Source organism: Panulirus ornatus, chromosome 3, assembly GCF_036320965.1.
Source record: "Panulirus ornatus isolate Po-2019 chromosome 3, ASM3632096v1, whole genome shotgun sequence".
Lineage (NCBI taxonomy): Eukaryota > Metazoa > Arthropoda > Malacostraca > Decapoda > Palinuridae > Panulirus > Panulirus ornatus.
The window spans coordinates 14127857-14148295 of NC_092226.1; the positions used below are offsets into that span (position 1 = coordinate 14127857).

At 40.4% G+C, this 20439-nt stretch overlaps 1 protein-coding gene across 4 annotated transcripts in view; it reads right to left on the minus strand.

Annotated features, from left to right (window-relative positions):
- cpx (synaptic transmission protein complexin) overlaps positions 1 to 20439 on the minus strand; it is a 472286-nt gene that overhangs the window by 54555 nt on the left and 397292 nt on the right. For 2 of the 4 annotated variants that reach the window (XM_071684301.1, XM_071684310.1), the window contains exon 6: positions 4910 to 4933. The exons of the other annotated variants lie outside the window; for them this stretch is intronic. In XM_071684301.1, coding sequence (XP_071540402.1) covers positions 4910 to 4933 — 24 coding nt within the window. The remainder of the gene's footprint in view (positions 1 to 4909; positions 4934 to 20439) is intronic. 4 annotated transcript variants of the gene reach the window in all.

Here is a 20439-nt window from a genome sequence, read left to right on the forward strand (position 1 = left end):
CAGCACGTCAACCCCGGTATACCACATCACTCCAATTCACTCTATTCCTTGCCCTCCTTTCACCCTCCTGCATGTCCAGGCCCCGATCACACAAAATCTTTTTCACTCCATCTTTCCACCTCCAATTTGGTCTCCCTCTTCTCCTCGTTCCCTCCACCTCCGACACATATATCCTCTTGGTCAATCTTTCCTCACTCATTCTCTCCATGTGACCAAACCATTTCAAAACACCCTCTTCTGCTCTCTCAACCACACTCTTTTTATTTCCACACATCTCTCTTACCCTTACGTTACTTACTCGATCAAACCACCTCACACCACATATTGTCCTCAAACATCTCATTTCCAGCACATCCATCCTCCTGCGCACAACTCTATTCATAGTCCACGCCTCGCAACCATACAACATTGTTGGAACCACTATTCCTTCAAACATACCCATTTTTGCTTTCCAAGATAATGTTCTCGACTTCCACACATTCTTCAAGGCTCCCAGAATTTTCGCCCCCTCCCCCACCCTATGATCCACTTCCGCTTCCATGTTTCCATCCGCTGCCAGATCCACTCCCAGATATCTAAAACACTTCACTTCCTCCAGTTTTACAGTTAGTTACACAGATTAGCTAAAACTAGAGATATAAGCAATGACGGTAAGTGGGTTGTGCCAAAATCATGAACATCAATGAAACAAGGTAGACTGATGTACAGCACTGATGATTTTTTTGACAGAAAGAAGGCCATATTCTGAGCAAAGAGGAAATGGTGAAGGAAGAATACCAATTAAATTACTAACAGTGGCTATATACTTGCCAGAGGCAATTTCCAAGATAAAAGAAACGAAAGGCATTGGTGGAATAGTCTATGCATAAGAGAACAAGCAGTCATGGTTACATTCAGTATGGAGTTATGTAGACAGAAGGTACTAAAATAGGTTAAGAAACTTACAAACAAGGAGGAATTCTGTTAGGTATTCATTTGAGGTGACACACCAAGGGATGAAAGAAAAATAAAGAATATCATTAAAGGGAAAAAACAGGAAACATGAAAAGAGGCTACAGAGCAAAACAGCACCAGAAGTATCTCAGACAGGGTGCTAATATTAAGTGTAAGGAATGTTGGATCAGAAATAATGTATACACATGTAAATGAACTAGCAGAACATGAAAAGAGCTGAAGTTCAAGGATCAATTTAGGGAAAATGACCCTCATATTGTTAGAGTAGTAGACATAAGCCTACTAAAGATAAAATGTGATAATCTATCAGAAGGGGTACATGATGGTAAAGGAGAGAAAGAAAAGACAAAGGAGGAAGGGCATTGGATATCTTGATATGGAACAAGCTTAAGTTTCAGGAAATATCATTAGATGATCCATTCAAACAGTACATGATGGGAAGAATACGAAAGAGAAGCACAGTGGTGTTGACAATTCATAATCCTCCAAAGAACCTTAATGAATGAAAATAAATATGGATATAAAACAATGAAAGAGCAATCAAGACGGAGTATAAGTAGTGAAACTTGCTACCTTCAGAGATTGTGAAGTTTTTGTAACAGGGTATGTCAACTATTATAAAAAAATTATATTTTCATGGGAATATTTATGAAGACAAGCTTTTAGACTGTACAATGGAGAATTTCCTGTTCCAGCATATCACTGGGCACATTAAAATCAGATGGGCTAGTACACCATCATTACTAGATCTTAATTTTCAACCTAATAAAATGGTTATTATGGAAATCAAAACTATCAGATATGATAAAACGGTTAGAAAAAGTGATCATATTATGTTTGAGTTTCATTATGTGGAGAATGAAAGCTTAAAAGAACTTTGTTGAAATCATGCCGAAAGAGGAGATATAATAGTGGAAACTTTAGAGAACAAAATCATTTCTATGGGAACATAAATAGGGAAATGTAGCTTTGTAGCATGATATGGATCAGTGTTATGGATTGTTCTGAGAAATACAGAAAGGGAATAGGAACTTGGGTACTTTTAACTTCAGCTACAGGAATGTTGTAAAAAGAGAAATGGGGTTCAATAACAGGTCAAGATATAAAAGATTTTTGGATGTAGTACTGAGGAGGATATAATGGCAGTACTGCAGCCAGCCATCATTTGAAAGGTATAAGAGAGCAAGGATTGAGTATAGGAGGATAAGAAAGGAGTAACAGAAATTTTTAATAGAATGTTGCAGACAAATCAGAACTGATAATCCAAAAATTTAATTCATCAAGAGTAAATTGTCAGTTCAGGAATAGCTAATCAGGATAAGGGGTTCAGCAGGAAGACTTGCACAGGATAATGTTAAGGAATGAGAGATGACTAAAAAGTTAAAAATCATTTTGTCACTGGAAAACACTATAGTCCCTATATTATTGACATAGAAAGGTCTTAGAAGGCATATGAATTTTTAGAAGGTCTTAGAAGGCATTTAAATTTCTAGAAAAGATATAAACAGACTGGAGAAGGGTCTTAAAAAATACAAGTCTTCCATAAGTAGTGAAGAAGTGTGCAGATATGCTTAAACAGGCCAATTGAAATGTTTTTTGAGTTGTTACTAGAGGAAGGTAAAGAGCTAAGATGACAGGGGGCAAACTTCATGCCTGTCTATAATAAAGGAGACTAGGAAATGGCCCTACACTAACCAGCAGTCTACCTGATGAGTGTTGCCTATAAGTTACTGTAAAGATAATCAAAAGCAAATGGAGGATTTCCTTCAGGGAAAAAACTACCAAAGTGAGGGACAACATGGTTCAAGGAAATGAGTCATGAATAATGAACCTATTAGATTTCTATAAGATAGTGAGCTCAGTTTTAGACTCAAAAAGAGGGCAGGGTGGATTGTTTGTATCTGGGCTACCAGAAAGCTGACATAGTACCAGAGTGTGGTAAAGAAAATAGATCTTCAGAGATGAATAGAGAAGACTCCATGAATGATAGATCATCTTTGTGGAAGGGAACAAAGAAACATGTTAGATGAGATGCAGGGGTTCATTGGCTCTTCCAGATCTATTTGAATGATTTGCCAAAAAGGAGGCACAATGCTATGTTTGTGGATGATGCATAGGGCCCAAGGGAACCTTAAAAAACTCCAAAGTTGGTCCAATATATGGTAAGTGAAATTCAACCCAAGTGAATGGAAGGTAATGATAGTGGGATACAGTGAAAGATGGCCTCAGTATCAATATAATCCAGCATGAAATAAGTTGCAGGAATTTGTGTGTGAGAGGGATTTGTAAGATGACAGTCTCTCTACAATGTCACCGGAGTCCCACACTCAGAGAATAATATAAGAAAAAGTCTACTGACAAATGTCACAACTAGAACATGCTCCTCAAGTTTGGCCACCACTTTTAAACAACCACAAAAGCTAATGGAGGAGGTCCAGAGGAAAACAACAAAGATGGTACTTAAATTAAGAAAGCCAAGTGACAGGGAAAGGCTACTAAAATTTGTGCACCATGGAAGAGAGAAGATTAAGGGGTGACCTAATCACAACCTTTTGAGTTTTGAAACCAGCTGATGATGTAGACAATTAACAGCTCTTTGTAAGATGCAGCAGCAAAATAACTATACTACATTACATGAAATCAAGAAAAATCTTTTACAGAGGATCAAAAGAAGTACTTTTATAGTATAAGAGTAGTGGATGAATGTAATTTACTGACTTAGGCAATAGTGAGTGTGGACAGCATACAGATGCTTAAAACTGTTTGATTGTTGAGAAAGTTAAAGAGATGGGTCCCCATGAAGGTAGATTCTCTCTCCATACAATACAAATGGTTCATTACACACATACACACACACACATCAAAGGAGCTTTATTAAAATGGATTTAAGTACCCAGTGGCAAGCCACTGGGTTCTGTTCTAGGGCCAATGCTCTTCCGTACCTATATGAATCACTTGCTAGGAGGATTGGACTCCTATCTGAATATTTTTGCAAGACTTCAAGCTTATGAGGAAGTATTAATCAAGGACTTTGGATGTGGAGAGCATGAACTTGTTTAAAATTTTGTATAATAGTAAAGAAAGCTGAAAAGATGGGCCCCATAACTACAGAGCTCCTTCCTCATACCAAACACACTGGTAATTACAAACAGGTATAAAGAGGCAGGCAGCAGACAACCAGGTAAGTACTACTGTCCAGACATCAGGAAGGTTAGTGACCAAAACTACAGTGGTTATCAAGATCCCCTTCCTGGCTAAGGTCATTGTAATTTCTTTCTGCCTCAAATACATGTGAAGTGCTGGCATTCAGTCTACATGCACACACACTCACCATCTAACACCTAACACCAGACAACATGTAACTCACAAACCTCTGTGTTCTTAACTCTAAACTTTTCCACACTCAAATACATTTTACCTCTCCCTACAAGCAAAATCATGTCAAAGATAATTCAAGTTCAAGAGAAGGTATTGCACAAATGTAGAACTCTTTACCCATATCATACAAATAAGGAATTACATACAATTGAATATAAAATCAATAAAATAACATGTATATAATGGCACTCTTTGCCACAAAAGTACACATAAACAGAGCCTAAATGGAAATATATGATTGTTTATAAAAACTAAAACAACAAATCATACATACTGACACAAAAACACCTACATACAAGAATATACAAATACAAACAAATACACACTATATATATATATATATATATATATATATATATATATATATATATATATATTTAGGCCCAACTTTAAAAAAGGAGTTTTTCCCTTCGTTTCAGTATTTCAATTCAAAATACGTCCGCCCTGCATTGACTGTGCATAGAGAGTTTGACTGAGTTTCGACTATAAGAGAGAATTGACAGGTAGAAAATTTTTGGCAACCAGCTTATGCAGAAGAGCTATATGAGAAAACACATAAGGTGCCTCTGCGACTTACCACCGCTAAGAATGTGAAATTTTTCTAATTTTTTTTTTTTTTCATGAAGGGGGGTTAAGGGGGGAGAAACAAAATAAAAATCGGTTAGTGTCATTCCGTGGAGACAAAGACATGTACTTGATTATTCAACAGACGTCCTCCCTGTGGGTCTAGAGCCAGGGGCGTCATACAGATTGGACCAGACTGGGGGTAACACTGTCACACACAGGGTCCAGTAAATGCCTGTCATACAGGGAGTGACACACTCTGGTATAATAGTGTGGGGCATCCATGTTATACCAGGGTGTCAGAATATGGTGGGTGGAGACTCTTCTTTCACACAGAATGTCTTAGTATCATATAGGATTTAACTCTGTCATACAGGGTGTCCTAGTGTCATACAAGGTTTAATGATGTTAAACAGAGTGTTCCAGTGTCATAAAGGGTTTGTCAATGTCATAAGGGTGTCCCCAATGTCATACAGGGTGTCCTAGGATCATACAGGGTTCATCAATGTCATACATAGTGAGCTGGTCAGTTCATACAAAGGCATCTCATTATCATACAAAGGGGATTAGTGTCACATGGGGGTGTATTATACTGTCATATAGGGTGTACCATGCTATCATATAGCATGTACCTTCCTTTCATAAAGTGGGTACCATTCAGTCAAGGAGGTTGTATCACACTGTCAGGTAAGGTGTGCCTTCTTGTCATTTAAGATGCGCATTCCTTCTCATCATGAAGTGTGTATCATTATATCATGTATTGTGTACCTTCTTGTCAAGTGGGATGAACCTTACTCTCGTGTTTAGAGCACCTTCCTGTCATGTAGGGTGAACAATTCATTTGTAGAAGTTATTTCATATTGTCATATAAAGTGTCTCAGACGGTCACTTAGGGCTTATCAAACTGTCATAAAAGGTGTCCCAGACTGACATGAAAGATGTATCACATTCATACAGGGTGCTGTATGTCACAAGTTTTGTCGGACTGCCTTGGAAAGTGTCACACGTTATCATTTGAAGTATACGATACTATCATACTGGGTGTTAAACGCTGTCTTATAATGTATCTCACACTGTCATATAGGGTGTTTTACACTTTCATACAGGGTTATCAGACTGTCATGTAGGGTATACCAGCCTGTCATGACATGGGAAACACTGTACCACCACACCAGACATCAACAAACACCTACTGTGGCAAGAGGGATGCACACATGGTTCTTCTCAGCATATATCTATCATATATCTTTTTCTCAGCCTTATGAATATCATCTGCATTACTAGTGCTATGAAAAGAATTTAATGAACCATATTAAGTTTCAATTAGTTTCTCCAGTGTACATGTAATAGATGTTAAAACTTGACCTTTCATATGATTAAAAATGACTGCCGCTATCTTCAATTCATTTTGAGTTCACCTTAGACTGGAGGGGATATTCAACATTAGCATAAGAAGCTGAGTTCCTGATATCAAACTAGGATGTTAAAACCTTTGCTAATTAAGGGATCTGAAATACAGATTCATGGGTTAACTCTCATTTGTCTTCAATGAGAACACCACCTACATCTCTGCAACATACTTATACCTTAGGCTTATAACATCTTGGTGAATGAGACAAAGCATGATTAGAATCTTAGCTGAGACTGGTTTAAGAATTTAGAGAAAAAAAATCATAATGATTTTCTTTTACTAAAGAACTGTAGTTTAAGCCATTTAAAACTTTGCAGACTTAATACCCAAGTCTTAAATTAATAAAGTTTTTCTTAATCCATATGTTCAGAAAAAATCACCACTAAAAAGAAAAAAGAACTGCTATAAACTTCTATAATATTACAAGCTTTGGTTACCTCATTTTACTGAATTTGTTAACCGAAGATTCAAGGAAGGAAAACCTTAGGGAATTCAGATTTCCTAGGCCAAGATTTTGGACTATTATATTTGAGAAGACAGCATTTAGTCTGTCAAAAAATATTCTGAATCTGAATCTCAGCCAAATGGAAGATTTTCATCTACTGCATTAATATAAATAAAAACAACATAATCCTGTGTTTTTCCAGCTTATAAAGTTTTTCTTTTAGATATCCTCTCCCTTTTGCAGAAACTTTCTGAAAACGTTTAATGGTAAAGCCACAGAAATTTCCATGATGTTTCCAATTCACTTGAATAGTGAAGGGAGTATGTGGCCAACTAAGATTCTAATCAGTGTGATAGCATGTGGGGTGTGTGGAAGACACTGGCATGGTCTCCTCCTTAGCCCATGAGTTTGTAGTGTCCACTTTACATATTTAGACAAAAGAAATGAGAAAGTATTCATCAGCTGATGCTATGCAAACTAATGCAGATTGCAAAACTAAAGGGCAATTCCATTTCAATGCATCAAGCCCAAAGGAACAATTTTGTTAAAATGGTCATTGTAAGTATGTGAGAAAAAATTTAAAGGTATTTAATATAAAACTCTTTTTGGGATTTGTTTTAGGACGAGGTGCTTAGTCATCACAAAAGGTGTTCAGGTTGATCTTTTGAAAATCAATTCAGTCAATTCTAGGTTGAAATACTGAATATCAGTTCTATATTTCATAATGAATAAATATAGAAAATACACCTACTTTAAACAGAGACGGAAATTCTTTTACTCCTAATGACAAAAAACTATGGTACTGATATCGAGTGGTATGGCAACTCTTTTGACAATTAAGACTTCTGGATACCAATGATGCTCATTACTGTGATGATTTCTAGATCACTATGTACAACTGTGGAACTATTTTGTAATTATCGATCAGAGTTCAGAAATAATACTCAAAGTCCCATGAGTACATATGTCTGATGGTCAGCCTGTTACCACTTGAGACTGACTGTGGTGCTTGCTTAGCAAAAGGTCAGCTACTAGTTATCAAAGTACTACACAAGGTGCTGTATGAGCAACCATTTGCTTGTGTATTGTAGGAAGAGACCGATGTGGAAGAGTGCTGACCTAATGGCAGAGTATGAATTATATGACTAGTGGAAAATAGACAGTTTTCTGAGAGCTATCATGAAGACAAGCTGGTGGTTTGGAATGAGGCAATGCCAGCACAGAACCCAATTGGAAGCCAGTAGCAGCAGTAGTGACAGAATAACTCTTGTGTCTGCCAACCTTGGAATGTCAGCTTTACACTGAATAGCACCACCATTCCTTTTAATAATTTGTGCAATGTGTTGATCATGTATATATCAAATTGTGCATATCATGTACATCATATTGAGTATGCAGTGATACTGTGTGCACTTAAAAGTTCTCTCCAATGTGAGATCTTTCAATTGATTCTATTACAACATATTTCAGCAGCCATGGGTTCCTAGAACATACCTCAAAAGTCTGGCAGTGCAAACATAAATATCAATTCTATACAGTATCATTACAAGTGTTTAATCCATCTGCTGGGCTTTGGGACTTTTTATTTCAACACTTTACCATATATACCTGATAGACTCCAACAACTGCTGCTTCCTATGGTTTTTTGTGTGGAGACCAGCTACATGGGTGCTGACCGTTATGACACTTTCCTTGAATAGCAAAGCCGAGGAGTTGTTTTCCATCTTATGTCTTTTCTTCTTCTTATAATATTTTCCTCTTCAAAAAACAGGTTTACAAACATCTGAGGATTTAGATCAATCTCCTTCACATACGTATTCTAATACTTCTCTATTTTCCTTTTATCTGAGATGGCCATGATTGGGACAGGTTTTTACCTTTGTAATACTGGTTTGTATATAAGAATAAAAGAAAAAAATCCCAAATATATATTATATATATATATATATATATATATATATATATATATATATATATATATTTTATTTGTATTTTGCTTTGTTGCTGTCTCCCGCGTTTGCGAGGTAGCGCAAGGAAATAGACGAAAGAAATGGCCCAACCCACCCCCATACACAATGTATATACATACACGTCCACACACGCAAATATACATACCTATACATCTCAATATACAAATATATATACACACACAGACACATACATATATACCCATGCACACAATTCGCACTGTCTGCCCTTATTCATTCCCATCGCCACCTCGCCTCACATGGAATACCATCCCCCTCCCTCCTCATGTGTGCGAGGTAGCACTAGGAAAAGACAACAAAGGCCCCATTCGTTCACACTCAGTCTCTAGCTGTCATGCAATAATGCCCGAAACCACACCTTCCTTCCCACATCCAGGCCCCACACAACTTTCCATGGTTTACCCCAGACGCTTCACATGCCCTGATTCAATCCACTGACAGCACGTCAACCCTGGTATACCACATCGATCCAATTCACTCTATTCCTTGCCCTCTTTTCACCCTCCTGCATGTTCAGGCCCCGATCACTCAAAATCTTTTTCACTCCATCTTTCCACCTCCAATTTGGTCTCCCACTTCTCCTCGTTCCCTCCACCTCCGACACATATATCCTCTTGGTCAATCTTTCCTCATTCATTCTCCCCATGTGCCCAAACCATTTCAAAACACCCTATTCTGCTCTCTCAACCACGCTCTTTTTATTTCCACACATCTCTCTTACCTTTACATTACTTACTCGATCAAACCACCTCACACCACACATTGTCCTCAAACATCTCATTTCCAGCACATCCACCCTCCTGCGCACAACTCTATCCATAGCCCATGCCTCACAACCATACAACATTGTTGGAACCACTATTCCTTCAAACATACCCATTTTTGCTTTCCGAGATAATGTTCTCGACTTCCACACATTCTTCAAGGCTCCCAGGATTTTCGCCCCCTCCCCCACCCTATGATTCACTTCCGCTTCCATGGTTCCATCCGCTGCCAGATCCACTCCCAGATATCTAAAACATTTTGCTTCCTCCAGTTTTTCTCCATTCAAACTTACCTCCCAATTGACTTGACCCTCAACCCTACTGTACCTAATACCTTGCTCTTATTCACATTTACTCTTAACTTTCTTCTTTCACACACTTTACCAAACTCAGTCACCAGCTTCTGCAGTTCCTCACATGAATCAGCCACCAGCGCTGTATCATCAGCGAACAACAACTGAGTCACTTCCCAAGCTCTCTCATCCACAACAGACTTCATACTTGCCCCTCTTTCCAAAACTCTTTCATTCACCTCCCTAACAACCCCCTCCATAAACAAATTAAACAACCATGGAGACATCACACACCCCTGCCGCAAACCTACATACATACATACATATATATATATATATATATATATATATATATATATATATATATATATATATATTTTTTTTTTTTTTTTTTTTTTTTTTTTTTTTTTTTTTTTTTTTTATACTTTGTCGCTGTCTCCCGCGTTTGCGAGGTAGCGCAAGGAAACAGACGAAAGAAATGGCCCAACCCCCCCCCCCCATACACATGTACATACACGCAAATATACATACCTACACAGCTTTCCATGGTTTACCCCAGACGCTTCACATGCCTTGCTTCAATCCACTGACAGCACGTCAACCCCTGTATACCACATGACTCCAATTCACTCTATTTCTTGCCCTCCTTTCACCCTCCTGCATGTTCAGGCCCCGATCACACAAAATCTTTTTCACTCCATCTTTCCACCTCCAATTTGGTCTCCCTCTTCTCCTCGTTCCCTCCACCTCCGACACATATATCCTCTTGGTCAATCTCTCCTCACTCATTCTCTCCATGTGCCCAAACCATTTCAAAACACCCTCTTCTGCTCTCTCGACCACGCTCTTTTTATTTCCACACATCTCTCTTACCCTTACGTTACTTACTCGATCAAACCACCTCACACCACACATTGTCCTCAAACATCTCATTTCCAGCACATCCATCCTCCTGCGCACATCTCTATCCATAGCCCACGCCTCGCAACCATACAGCATTGTTGGAACCACTATTCCCTCATTTATTTATTTATTTATTTATTTATTTATTTATTTATTTATAATAAATATATGATATATATATCATTTATTTATTTCATTTTGCTTTGTGCTGTCTCCCGTGTTAGCGAGGTAGCGCAAGGAAACAGACGAAAGAATGGCCAAACCCACCCATATACACATGTATATACATACACGTCCACACACGCAAATATACATACCTGTACATCCCAATGTATACACACATATATATATATATATATATATATATATATATATATATATATATATATATATATATACACACACAGCCATATACATATATACTCATGTACATAACTCATACCGTTTGCCTTTATTCATTCCCATCGCCACCCCGCCACACATGAAATAACAACCCCCTCCGCCCGCATGTGTGTGAGGTAGTGCCAGGAAAAGACAACCAAGAACACATTCGTTCACACTTAGTCTCTAGCTGTCATGTATAATGCACCGAAACCACAGCTCCCTTTCTACATCATGGCCCCACAAAACTTTCCATGGTTTACCCCAGATGCTTCACATGCCTTGGTTCAATCCATTGACAGCACGTCGACCCCGGTATACCACATCGTTCCAATTCACTCTATTCCTTGCCGACTTCCCTAAATACATCCCATTCCTCCCCCACTCCCCTTACGTCATTTGCTCTCACCTTTTTTCATTCTGCACTCATTCTCTCCTGGTACTTCCTCACACAAGTCTCCTTTCCAAGCTCAATTACTCTCACCACTCTCTTCACCCCAACATTCTCTCTTGTTTTCTGAAAACCTCTACATATCTTTGCCTTTGCCTCCACAAGATAATGATTGGAAATCCCTCCAGTTGCCCCTCTCAGCACATTAGCATCCAAAAGTCTCTCTTTCATGCACCTCTCAATTAACATGTAATCCAATAACACTCTCTGGCCATCTCTCCTACTTACATACATATACTTATGTATATTTCTCTTCCTAAACCAGGTATTCCCAATCACCAGTCCTTTTTCAGCACACAAATCTACAAGCTCTTCCCCATTTCCACTTACAACACTGAATGTACACAATTATACCCTCAAATGCCACATTACTCACCTTTGCATTCAAATCATCCATCACTATAGCCCAGTCTCGTGCATCAAAGCTGTTAACACACACTCTCAGCTGCTCCCGAAACACTTGCATCTTGTGCTCTTTCTTCTCATGACCAGGTGCATAGGCACCAATAATCAGTCATCTCTCTCCATCCACTTTCAGTTTTACCCATATCAATCTAGCTTACTTTCTTACACTCCATCACATACTCCCACAACTGCTTCAGGAGTAGTGCTACTCGTTCCTTTGCTCTTGTCCTCTCTCTAACCCCTGACTTTACTCCCAAGACATTCCCAAACCACTCTTCCCCTTTACCCTTGAGCTTCATTTCACTCAAAACCAAAACATCCAGGTTCCTTTCCTTAAACATACTACCAATCTCTCCTTTTTCTTATCTTGGTTACATCCACACACATTCAGACACCCCAATCTGAGCCTTCAAAGAGGATGAAAACTCCCCGCTTAACTCCTTCTGTTTCCCCTTTTAGAAAGTTAAAATACAAGGAGGGGAGGGTTTCTCGCCCCCCGCTCCTGTCCCCTTTAGTTGCCTTCTAAGACACACAGGGAATGCGTGGCAAGTATTTTTTCTCCCCAATCCCCACGGGTGCAAGAGGTGAAAAAGAGGGCAAATGAGAGTTGGGGTGAGAGAGTATCATTAAATTTTAGGGAGAATAAAAAGATGTTTTGGAAGGAGGTAAATACAGTGCGTAAGACAAGGGAGCAAATGGGAACTTCAGTGAAAGGGGCTAATGGGGAGGTGATAACAAGTAGTGATGTGAGAAGGAGATGGAGTGAGTATTTTGAAGGTTTGTTGAATGTGTTTGATGATAGAGTGGCAGATATAGGGTGTTTTGGTCGAGGTGGTGTGCAAACTGAGAGGGTTAGGGAAAATGATTTGGTAATCAGAGAAAAGGTAGTAAAAGCTTTGCGGAAGATGAAAGCCGGCAAGGCAGCAGGTTTGGATGGTATTGCAGTGGAATTTATAAAAAAAAAGGGGGTGACTGTATTGTTGACTGGTTGGTAAGGTTATTTAATGTATGTATGATTCATGGTGAAGTGCCTGAGGATTGGCGGAATGCTTGCATAGTGCCACTGTACAAAGGCAAAGGGGATAAGAGTGAGTGCTCAAATTACAGAGGTATAAGTTTGTTGAGTATTCCTGGTAAATTATATGGTAGGGTAATGATTGAGAGGGTGAAGGCATGTACAGAGCATCAGATTGGGGAAGAGCAGTGTGGTTTCAGAAGTGGTAGAGGATGTGTGGATCAGGTGTTTGCTTTGAAGAATGTATGTGAGAAATCCTTAGAAAAGAAAATGGATTTGTATGTAGCATTTATGGATCTGGAGAAGGCATATGACAGAGTTGATAGAGATGCTCTCTGGAAGGTATTAAGAATATATGGTGTGGGAGGCAAGTTGTTAGAAGCAGTGAAAAGTTTTTATCGAGGATGTAAGGCATGTGTACGTGTAGGAAGAGAAGAAAGTGATTGGTTCTCAGTGAATGTAGGTTCGCGGCAGGGGTGTGTGATGTCTCCATGGTTGTTTAATTTGTTTATGGATGGGGTGTTAGGGAGGTGAATGCAAGAGTTTTGGAAAGAGGGGCAAGTATGCAGTCTGTTGTGGATGAGAGAGCTTGGGAAGTGAGTCAGTTGTTGTTTGCTGATGATACAGCACGAGTGGCTGATTCATGTGAGAAACTGCAGAAGCTGGTGACTTGAGTTTGGTAAAGTGTGTGATAGAAGAAAGTTGAGAGTAAATGTGAATAAGAGCAAGGTAATTAGGTACAGTAGGGTTGAGGGTCAGGTCAACTGGGAGGTAAGTTTGAATGGATACAAAGTGAAGTGTTTTAGATATCTGGGAGTGGATCTGGCAGCGGATGGAACCATGGAAGTGGAAGGGAATCATAGGGTGGGGGAGGGGGCGAAAATTCTGGGAGCCTTGAAGAATGTTTGGAAGTCGAGAACATTATCTTGGAAAGCAAAAATGGGTATGTTTGAAGGAATAGTGGTCCCAACAATGTTGTATGGTTGCGAGGCGTGGGCTATGGATAGAGTTGTGCGCAGGAGGGTGGATGTGCTGGAAATGAGACATTTGAGGACATTATGTGGTATGAGGTGGTTTGATCGAGTAAGTTATGTAAGGGTAAGAGAGATGTGTGGAAATAAAAAGAGTGTGGTTAAGAGAGCAGAAGAGAGTGTTTTGAAATGGTTTGGTCACGTGGAGAGAATGAGTGAGGAATGATTGACCAAGAGGATATGTGTGTCAGAGGTGGATGGAACGAGAAGTGGGAGACCATATTGGAGGTGGAAATATGGAGTGAAAAAGATTGTGAGTGATCGTTGCCTGAACATGCAGGAGGGTGAAAGGTGGGCAAGGAATAGAGTGAATTGGAACGATGTCGTATACCGGGGTCGATGTGCTGTCAATGGATTGAACCAGGGCATGTGAAACGTCTGGGGTAAACCATGGAAAGTTGTGTGGGGCCTGGATATGGAAAGGGAGCTGCGGTTTCGGTGCATCATTACATGACAGCTAGAGACTGAATGTGAACGAATGGGGCCTTTGTTGTCTTTTCCTATCGCTACCTTGCACACATGAGGGGGAGGGGGTGGTTATTCCATGTGTGACAGGGTTGTGATGGGAATAAATAAAGGCAGACAGTATGAATTATGTACATGTGTATATATGTATATGTCTGTGTGGGTATATATATGTGTACACTGAGATGTATAGGTATGTATATTTGCGTGTGTGGACGTGTATGTATATACATGTGTATGTGGGTGGGTTGGGCCATTCTTTCGTCTGTTTCCTTGCGCTACCTCACTAACGCGGGAGACAGCGACAAAGCAAATAAAAAAAAAAAATAAAAATAAATATATATTTATTCATTTTTATTTTATTATTTTGCTTTGTCGCTGTCACTCTATCATCAAACACATTCAACAAACCACTCTATCATCAAACACATTCAACAAACCTTCAAAATACTCACTCCATCTCCTTCTCACATCACCACTACTTGTTATCACCTCCCCATTAGCCCCCTTACCTGAAGTTCCCATTTGCTCCCTTGTCTTATGCACTTTATTTACCTCCTTCCAAAACATCTTTTTATTCTCCCTAAAATTTAATGATACTCTCTCACCCCAACTCTCATTTGCCCTCTTTTTCGCCTCTTGCACCTTTCTCTTGACCTCTTGCCTCTTTCTTTTATACATCTCCCACTCATTTGCATTTTTTCCCTGCAAAAATCGTCCAAATGCCTCTCTCCTCTTTCACTAATAATCTTACTTCTTCATTCCACCACTCGCTACCCTTTCTAATCAACCCACCTCCCACGCTTCTCATGCCACAAGCATCTTTTGTGCAAGCCATCACTGCTTCCCTAAATCCAGCCCATTCCTCCCCCACTCCCCTTACCTTCTTTGTTCTCACCTTTTTCCATTCTGTACTCAGTCTCTCCTGGTACTTCCTCACACAAGTCTCCTTCCCAAGCTCACTTACTCTCACCACTCTGTTCACCCCCACATTCTCTCTTCTTTTCTGAAAACCCCTACAAATCTTCACCTTCGCCTCCACAAGATAATGATCTGACATCCCCCCAGTTGCACCTCTCAGCACATTAACATCCAAAAGTCTCTCTTTTGTGTGCCTATCAATTGACACGTAATCCAATAACGCTCTCTGGCCATCTCTCCTACTTACATACGTATACTTATGTATATCTCGCTTTTTAAAGCAGGTATTCCTAATCACCAGTCCTTTCTCAGCACACAAATACACAAGCTCTTCACCGTTTCCATTTACAACACTGAACACCCCATGTATACCAATTATTCCCTCAACTGCCACATTACTCACCTTTGCATTCAAATCACCCACCACTATAACCTGGTCTTGTGCATCAAAACCACTAACACTCTCATTCAGCTGCTCCCAAAACACTTGCCTCTCATGATCTTTCTTCTCATGCCCAGGTGCATATGCACCAATAATCACCCATCTCTCTCCATCAACTTTCAGTTTTACCCATATCAATCTAGAGTTTACTTTCTTACATTCTATCACATACTCCCACAACTCCTGTTTCAGGAGTAGTGCTACTCGTTCCTTTGCTCTTGTCCTCTCACTAACCCCTGACTTTACTCCCAAGACATTCCCAAACCACTCTTCCCCTTTACCCTTGAGCTTCCTTTCACTCAGAGCCAAAACATCCAGGTTCTTTTCCTCAAACATACTTCCTATCTCTCCTTTTTTCTCATCTTGGTTACATCCACACACATTTAGACACCCCAATCTGAGCCTTCGAGGAGGATGAACACTCCCCGCGTGACTCCTTCTTCTGTTTCCCCTTTCAGAAAGTCAAAATACAAGGAGGGGAGGGTATCTGGCCCCCCGCTCCCTCTCCCTTAGTCGCCTTCTACGACAGGTGAGGAATGCGTGGGAAGTATTCTTTCTCCCCTATCCCCAGGGATATTTTTATTTTTATTTATTTATTTTGCTTTGTCGCTGTCTCCCGCGTTTGCGAGGCAGCACAAGGAAACATATGAAAGAAATGGCCCAACCCACCCCCATACACATGTATATACATACATGTCCCCACACGCAAATATACATACCCATGCATCTCAATGTACACATATATATACACACACAGAAATATACACATATACACATGCACACAATTCACACTGTCTGCCTTTATTCATTCCCATCGCCACCTCGCCACATATGGAATAACATCCCCCTCATGTGTGCGAGGTAGCACTAGGAAAAGACAACAAAGGCCCCATTCGTTCACACTCAGTCTCTAGCTGTCATGCAATAATAGCCGAAAACCACACCTCCCTTTCCACATCCAGGCCCCACAGAACTTTCCATGGTTTACCCCAGACGCTTCACATGCCCTGATTCAATCCACTGACAGCACGTCAACCCCGGTATACCACATCGATCCAATTCACTCTATTCCTTGCCTGCCTTTCACCCTCCTGCATGTTCAGACCCCGATCACTCAAAATCTTTTTCACTCCATCTTTCCACCACCAATTTGGTCTCCCACTCCTCCTCGTTCCATCCACCTGCGACACATATATCCTCCTGGTCAACCATTCCTCACTCATTCTCTCCATGTGCCCAAACCATTTCAAAACACCCTCTTCTGCTCTCTCAACCACGCTCTTCTTATTTCCACACATCTCTCTTACCCTTACATTACTTACTCGATCAAACCACCTCACACCACATATTGTCCTCAAACATCTCATTTCCAGCACATCCACCCTCCTGTGCACAACTCTATCCATACTCCACACCTCGCAACCATACAACATTGTTGGAACCACTATTCCTTCAAACACCCATTTTTGCTTTCGGAGATAATGTTCTCGACTTCCACACATTCTTCAAGGGTCCTAGGATTTTCGCCCCCTCCCCCACCCTATGATCCACTTCCGCTTCCATGGTTCCATCCGCTGCCAGATCCACTCCCAAATATCTAAAACACTTTACTTCCTCCAGTTTTTCTCCATTCAAACTTACCTCCCAATTGACTTGACCCTCAACCCTACTGTACCTAATAACCTTGCTCTTATTCACATTTACTCTTAACTTTCTTCTTTCACACACTTTAGCAAACTCAGTCACCAGCTTCTGCAGTTTCTCACATGAATCAGCCACCAGCGCTGTATCATCAGCGAACAACAACTGACTCACTTCCCAAGCTCTTTCATCCCCAACAGACTGCATACTTGCCCCCCTTTCCAAAACTCTTTCATTCACCTCCCTAACAACCCCATCCATACACAAATTAAAGAACCATGGAGACATCATGCACCCCTGCCGCAAACCTACATTCACTGAGAACCAATCACTTTCCTTTCTTCCTACACGTACACATGCCTTACATCCTCGATAAAAACTTTTCACTGCTTCTAAGAACTTATCTCCCACACCATATATTCTTAGTACCTTCCACAGAGCATCTCTATCAACTCTATCATATGCCTTCTCCAGATTCATAAATGCTACATACAAATCCATTTTCTTTTCTAAGTATTTCTCACATACATTCTTCAAAGCAAACACCTGATCCACACATCCTCTACCACTTCTGAAACCACACTGCTCTTCCCCAATCTGATGCTCTGTACATGCCTTCACCCTTTCAATCAATACCCTCCCATATAATTTACCAGGAATACTCAACAAACTTATACCTCTGTAATTTGAGCACTCACTCTTATCCCCTTTGCCTTTGTACAATGGCACTATGCACGCATTCTGCCAATCCTCAGGCACCTCACCATGAGTCATACATACATTAAATAACCTTACCAACCAGTCAACAATACAGTCACCCCCTTTTTTAATAAATTCCACTGCAATACCATCCAAACCTGCTGCCTTGCCGGCTTTCATCTTCCGCAAAGCTTTTACTACCTCTTCTCTGTTTACCAAATCATTTTCCCTAACCCTCTCACTTTGCACACCACCTCGACCAAAACACCCTATATCTGCCACTCTATCATCAAACACATTCAACAAACCTTTAAAATACTCACTCCATCTCCTTCTCACATCACCACTACTTGTTATCACCTCCCCATTAGCGCCCTTCACTGAAGTTCCCATTTGCTCCCTTGTCTTACGCACTTTATTTACCTCCTTCCAGAACATCTTTTTATTCTCCCTAAAATTTATTGATACTCTCTCACCTCAACTCTCATTTGCCCTCTTTTTCACCTCTTGCACCTTTCTCTTGACCTCCTGTCTCTTTCTTTTATACATCTCCCACTCAATTACATTTTTTCCCTGCAAAAATCGTCCAAATGCCTCTCTCTTCTCTTTCACTAATAATCTTACTTCTTCATCCCACCACTCACTACCCTTTCTAATCAACCCACCTCTCACTCTTCTCATGCCACAAGCATCTTTTGCACAATCCATCACTGATTCCCTAAATACATCCCATTCCTCCCCCACTCCCCTTACTTCCATTGTTCTCACCTTTTTCCATTCTGTACTCAGTCTCTCCTGGTACTTCCTCACACAAGTCTCCTTCCCAAGCTCACTTACTCTCACCACCCTCTTCACCCCAACATTCACTCTTCTTTTCTGAAAACCCATACAAATCTTCACCTTAGCCTCCACAAGATAATGATCAGACATCCCTCCAGTTGCACCTCTCAGCACATTAACATCCAAAAGTCTCTCTTTTGTGCGCCTGTCTATTAACACGTAATCCAATAACGCTCTCTGGCCATCTCTCCTACTTACATACGTAAACTTATATATATCTCTTTTTAAACCAGGTATTCCCAATCACCAGTCCTTTTTCAGCACATAAATCTACAAGCTCTTCACCATTTCCATTTACAACACTGAACACCCCATGTATACCAATTATTCCCTCAACTGCCACATTACTCACCTTTGCATTCAAATCACCCATCACTATAACCCGGTCTTGTGCATCAAAACCACTAACACACTCATTCAGCTGCTCCCAAAACACTTGCCTCTCATGATCTTTCTTCTCATGCCCAGGTGCATATGCACCAATAATCACCCATCTCTCTCCATCAACTTTCAGTTTTACCCATATTAATCGAGAATTTACTTTCTTACATTCTATCACATACTCCCAGAACTCCTGTTTCAGGAGTACTGCTACTCCTTCCCTTGCTCTTGTCCTCTCACTAACCCCTGACTTTACTCGCAAGACATTCCCAAACCACTCTTCCCCTTTACCCTTGAGCTTTGTTTCACTCAGAGCCAAAACATCCAGGTTCCTTTCCTCAAACATACTACCTATCTCTCCTTTTTTCACATCTTGGTTACATCCACACACATTTAGACACCCCAATCTGAGTCTACGAGGAGGATGAGCACTCCCCGCGTGACTCCTTCTGTTTCCCATTTTTAGAAAGTTAAAATACAAGGAGGGGAGGATTTCTGGCCCCCCGCTCCCGTCCCCTCTAGTCCCCTTCTACGACACGTGAGGAATGCGTGGGAAGTATTCTTTCACCCCTATCCCCAGGAGTAGGGGTGACTCCCTAATATATTACCTGAAATCACTATGTACAATTCAGTATAATATTCAAATGTTTATACATGTATATATATATATATATATATATATATAATTCCCTGCGTGTCGTAGAAGGCGACTAAAAGGGGAGGGAGCGGGTGGCTGGAAATCCTCCCCTCTCGTTTTTTTTTGATTTTCCAAAAGAAGGAACAGAGAAGGGGGCCAGGTGAGGATTTTCCCTCTAAGGCCCAGTCCTCTGTTCTTAACGCTACCTCGCAAACGCGGGAAATGGCGAATAGTATGAAAAAAAAAAAAAATATATATATATATATATATTCACTCTTCTTTTCTGAAAACCCATACAAATCTTCACCCTAGCCTCCACAAGATAATGATCAGACATCCCTCCAGTTGCACCTCTCAGCACATTAACATCCAAAAGTCTCTCTTTCGCGCGCCTGTCAATTAACACGTAATCCAATAACGCTCTCTGGCC